This window comes from Fomitiporia mediterranea (assembly GCF_000271605.1).
Source record: "Fomitiporia mediterranea MF3/22 unplaced genomic scaffold FOMMEscaffold_7, whole genome shotgun sequence".
In the NCBI taxonomy this organism is placed as follows: Eukaryota; Fungi; Basidiomycota; class Agaricomycetes; order Hymenochaetales; family Hymenochaetaceae; genus Fomitiporia; species Fomitiporia mediterranea.
The window spans coordinates 1,782,342-1,787,365 of NW_006760392.1; the positions used below are offsets into that span (position 1 = coordinate 1,782,342).

Genomic DNA, 5,024 nt, shown 5'->3' on the forward strand with positions numbered 1-5,024 from the left:
CTGTTCTGCCTATAATGCCCTAGCAAAAAGGAAGGGATAAAGCCAGAATACAGAATCTGAGGAGTGATAAACCTGTAAGATATGCTTAAGACTGAGTAATAAACAATATAGCTTACCAAGAAATAGGCTACAAGTTCAAGCCAAATCTTATGGACTGACAACAAGGAAGAGTTCAACACTCTAGGTTTTGGAGAGGATGTAAAGACTGTTGTCCCAATTGAGTCTGATGAATTGATGGACAGTACTAAGGTTATACTAAATTCAACTACTGGATGATGCCTGCCCCTACTACTGAAGCTCAAATGGAAAAGTATGTTCAAACATGCCTTGATTCTATTCCTCTTGATTTCTTTCAAAAGTAAGTACTTTAAATCTTTCTTTCTTACAAAATTGATTTTATTATATGTTTTGTAGGTATTGTAACTGGTCTGCTCAGTTCATAGATGTATATAGAAAGGGGTTGACAGGAGCACAGGCTCAATAGGCAAATAAGAAATACTATAGCTATAGAATCCTTCTGTTAGTAACAGTATAGAGGGGACCTGAAGGCTTGGCAAGGGGACCCAGGCTACAACTATCCTACACAACAGAAATACAGAATACAAGCACTAGAACATAGTTGGAACTTGCAGAACAGGCAGAGAGAGAGAGTGAGACAAGAGTAGAGTATATAGAGTAAGCCTAAGAGTACAGGACTACCTAGAGTAGACAAGATCAAGACTATAGGACTAGTCTGATCTTATACACCTATATATACTAAACTACACAAGAGCACTCAGGGAGCATGAGCCACTAAGAATGATGAGCCACAAAGAATGAAAGAAAGGAATGTCAAAGATAAAGGTACAAAGAATGAAGAGATAGATAAAGGGTAAGAGACTATAGAATGATACAAAGAATGAAGGGGTGGTCAAAGGAATAGAATGATAAAGTAAGGAAGGGTAGTGGTAAGAGTCTGCACACATATAGTTCATAAACAGTACCCCTAAGGGACAAAAGTCCTGAGTTCTAGTATGGAAGGGTGCAGAACCCTTAGAACTGAAGGTATAAGAGTGGAGAACCATAACATCACCCCCCCTCTAAAACCAATCATCCTGATTGGTGAGCATTAGGCTTGGTTAGTAGCTCAGGCATAAGTCAGAACAGTAGGGTTTAGAAATCTGTGAGGTAGAGTTGACACAGAGCACTCAGATGAAGTCAATAGAAGTCTTGGATTGTCTTAGCAGTATGGGTGAGATTCTCAGCAGGTTCCTAAGTGTGTTCTTCAACTAGGTATCCCTTCCAGTGAATAAGGAACTTGAGCTTTCCATACACTAGCTTAGTATCTGCTACATACTCTACTTTGTATTCTGGTTCAGAACTGATGAGTTCTGGTAGAGGCAGTAGGGGTCTTTGTTGTGAAGGAAAACCTAGATCATAGTATTAAGACAGTAGAACCTTGTTAAACACTAGGTGTATACACTTCCATGTTACCAGAAGTTGGAGTTTGTAAGTAGAGGCACTAACCTTCTTTTTAATAACAAAGGGTCTGAAGCACTTGTTGTCCAACTTCTTCATTAGGCAATCTATAGTCAGGTTAGTAGCTTTCAGTATAACTTTGTCACTAGGCTGGTAATCCTTAGCTGTAGACCTCTTCTGATCATAGTTCTACTTTATAACCTGTACTACCTTTTCCAAAAGAGCTTGTACATCCTCCCTGGTTCTATGCATCCATTCTACAAAGTCTGTTACAGATTCAGAACTACTGTTCCAGTTTGAAACTGTCCCCTAGTACAAATGTCTCCTATGATTAAGGAAGAACAGGGACTGTCCTGTTACAGAGTGTTGCTAGTTATTGTACACAAATTCTGTCAGAGCTAACTATTCAGACTAATCTGATTACTGATGATTAATAAACATTCAGAGGTAGAGCTTGATCTCCTGATTGACTTGCTCAGTTTGACTGTCAGTCTACAGGTGATAGGTAGTGGAAGGGTTCCCTTGAATTCTGAGAAGCACATACAAGTCCTACATGAATTTTGACTTGAATTGTAGTCTACAATCATGAATGAGCTTCTGAGGGAGTCTGTACAACTAGAAGACATGATCCTAATAAATGTGTGCTATACTTTTAGAAGTGAGTTTTGTTCAGGTCAGAACTGTATAGACTTGCTTAGAGAATTGGTTGACAATCACACAGATAGTGTTGTAACCCTAAGACTCAGGTAGCTCACTAATCAGGTCTACTAAGACTTCTTCCTAAGAGTGATCTAGGATCTAATACAGATGTAGGGGAGTCTGAACCCTTGTCTAGTAGGCCTTAGTCTGTTAGCATGTATTGTAACCAGTCACATACTTTAGGATTTCCCTCTACATTCTAGACTACTAGTAGTTCTAAGTAATGAGTTCCTGTGTTTTGTGTCAGCCCAGATGTCCTACAGTCAGATTGTTGTAATGAGCTCAGACAATGTCCTCCTACAGTTTCCAATCCTTTAGAATGTACAGTCAGCCTTCCTAGTAAACCTGTCCATCCTCATCCTCCTCCTAATCCTTAGCCTGTTTCTCTAGTTGCTTCACTACAACCCAGTCCTGTGTGTGTCTTAGAGCTTACTGTATACAGGTGACAAAGTCAACATCCTTGGATTTGAGTCAGATCTCTCAGATTGTCTCAGACACAAAACAGGAATTGTCTAGAAGAACAAGATTTTTGTTATTATTCTCCCTCCTTTTATAACCTACTTGTCTTGAGAGTAAATCAGCTTTCATTATTTGTGTTCTGGGTTTGTGGGTCAGTATAAAGTTAAAGTCCTACAGTTCTAACATTTAGTAGGCTTAGTAGTAGTTGAGCTTCTGAGGTGTCTAGAAGTACTAGAGATTAAGGTGATCACTCCAAATCTTAAACTTCTGTGTAGTACTGAGAAGATATTAACACTACTCCTTTAGGGAACAGACAATTGTAAGGAGTTTCTTGTCATAGATAGGGTAGTTCTGTTCTGTTACAGAGAGGGATTCTGATCAGAATGCTATTAGACACTATTTTCTATCAATGAACTAGGACAGTACTACTCTATTTACAAAGTTGGAAGAGTTGGCTTTAACTCAGAACTTGTCCACAACTGTCAGAACTACTAATACAGGCTTGCTAGTGATGGCCTGCTTGAGGGACTCAAACACAGACTACTACTGATCATCCTATTACTAAGGAACATCCTTACTAGTAAGATTGTGAAGGGGCTAGGTAATAGTACTGAAGCCTTGAATAAAGTATTAGTAGTAGTTCACAAACCTAAAGAATGCTTGGACCTGTTTCAGGTTCCAAGGTTGTAGCCAGTTCCAAACTGTAGTCACCTTTGCCAGATCCATACAGACCTCTCCTCTACTAATCATGAAGCCTAGATAATCTACTGACTCCTGCACAAAAGAGTACTTTACTTCTTAGAGGAACAGTTTATTATCTTAGAGCTATTGTAGAACTGCTTAGATTAGTCAGTAATAGTACTTGACTGTCTAGGTAAAGATCAGAATGTTGTCCAGATACACACTAATGTGCTCTGAGTCAATCAGATCTGTAAGAATGTGATTCATGAATGACTAGAATGTTGTAAGCAAGTTAGTTAGTCTGAAGAACATTACAGTCAGTTTGTACAATCTATGATTAGTTTAGAACACAGCCTTCTACTCATTTCTGTCTCAGATCTGAATATTATTGTATTCCTATCAAATGTCCAACTTAGTGAAAACCCTAAATGTATGTATCTTATCAATGAGCTCCTAAATCAGGGGGAGCAGGTACTTGTTTTTAACAGTACTCTCATTAAGACAATAATAATCCTAGACTGAGTAGAGCTTTCTATCTTTCTTTTTGACAAAGAAGAAAGAGGAGGCTATAAGAGACTTTAAGGGTCAGATTCAGCCATTCTGAAGATTTTCCTAAAGGAACTTGTCAAGCACCTTCTACTCATCTCTGTTGAGTAGGTAGACCTTACAATCCTTAGGTTGGAAACCCTTAGTCAATTCAATTACATAGTCTTAAGGACAGTGTTTAGGAAGCTGGTTGAATTCCTCTTCACTAAAGACTTTAGGGAATTCTCAGACAAAATCCAGCAGGCTGGGTCTGTGTGTGTTCTAGAGTAGAGTCATTCTAAAAGGGTTCTAGACTGGTTCTGTCTCAGACATTCTTCAGATTGACTCTATTCTGTCTTGACTAGAATATGTATCCACATATTTATCCTAGTTAAAGAAGAACAACTAGTCACCTTCATCAGAACTGTTAGTAACATTGAAAGTGTCTGTATCTACTCAGAACAGTAGTACAAAGTAGTCACAAGACTTAGGACACTGATTGAACACAAGTGTCTGCTCTAACCAGTTAATAGTAGGATTGTGAGCTTTGAGCCATTCAAATCTAATGAAGACATCTGTCTTTCCAAGGTTAGTAACTCTGAACTCAATACTTTCCTCATAATCCTGAATGGTCATCCATAGTTGGACAAACTTGGTGATCTGACTATTCTGGTTCAGAGTTCTGTCCACATTATATACTAGGATCAGAAGTGGAATGTATCAAGTAGGGAGGTAGTGTTCCTGTACAAAGGCTTTATTAATACACAAACTAGTGTATCTACTGTCTACCAGAGCTGTTGTTCAGATCTGGGGGGATTCTGAGAAGGGAGCTAAGAGGACAGGGACCTAGAGCTAGTACCTAGAACATTCTCAGATGAACTACTACTTGTTCCAAAGGGAACATACAGCTTGTACAGCCTTGTTGTCTGAGAGGGTAAGTATATGTACTAACATTTCCTCATTAACCTCTCTCTTTCAACAAGGACAGACTCATGTCCTCAGCTGTAAACTCAGCTGAGACTATCCCTACTTAATACTATAGACAAACTACTAAGTAGTGAACAGGGCTAGGTAACATTCTGAATGTTCTAAAATCTTAGAACATAAAAGTAGTAGGTTGGATTGTACAGATTTAGACTTGGATGAAGTGTAAAGAGAAGAATCAAAAGAATCAGAAGAAATAGGAGAACTATCTACTTTTG

General features: G+C 38.6%; 1 protein-coding gene across 1 annotated transcript; it reads left to right on the forward strand.

The window, feature by feature from the left end:
- Positions 1-275: 275 nt before the first annotated feature.
- FOMMEDRAFT_157339 (uncharacterized protein) lies at positions 276-484 on the forward strand (the record flags this gene model as incomplete). Its single annotated transcript, XM_007267499.1, has 2 exons — positions 276-358; positions 415-484. 2 exons carry the CDS (start codon positions 276-278, stop codon positions 482-484), a joined length of 153 nt encoding a protein of 50 aa, XP_007267561.1.
- Positions 485-5,024: the final 4,540 nt, after the last annotated feature.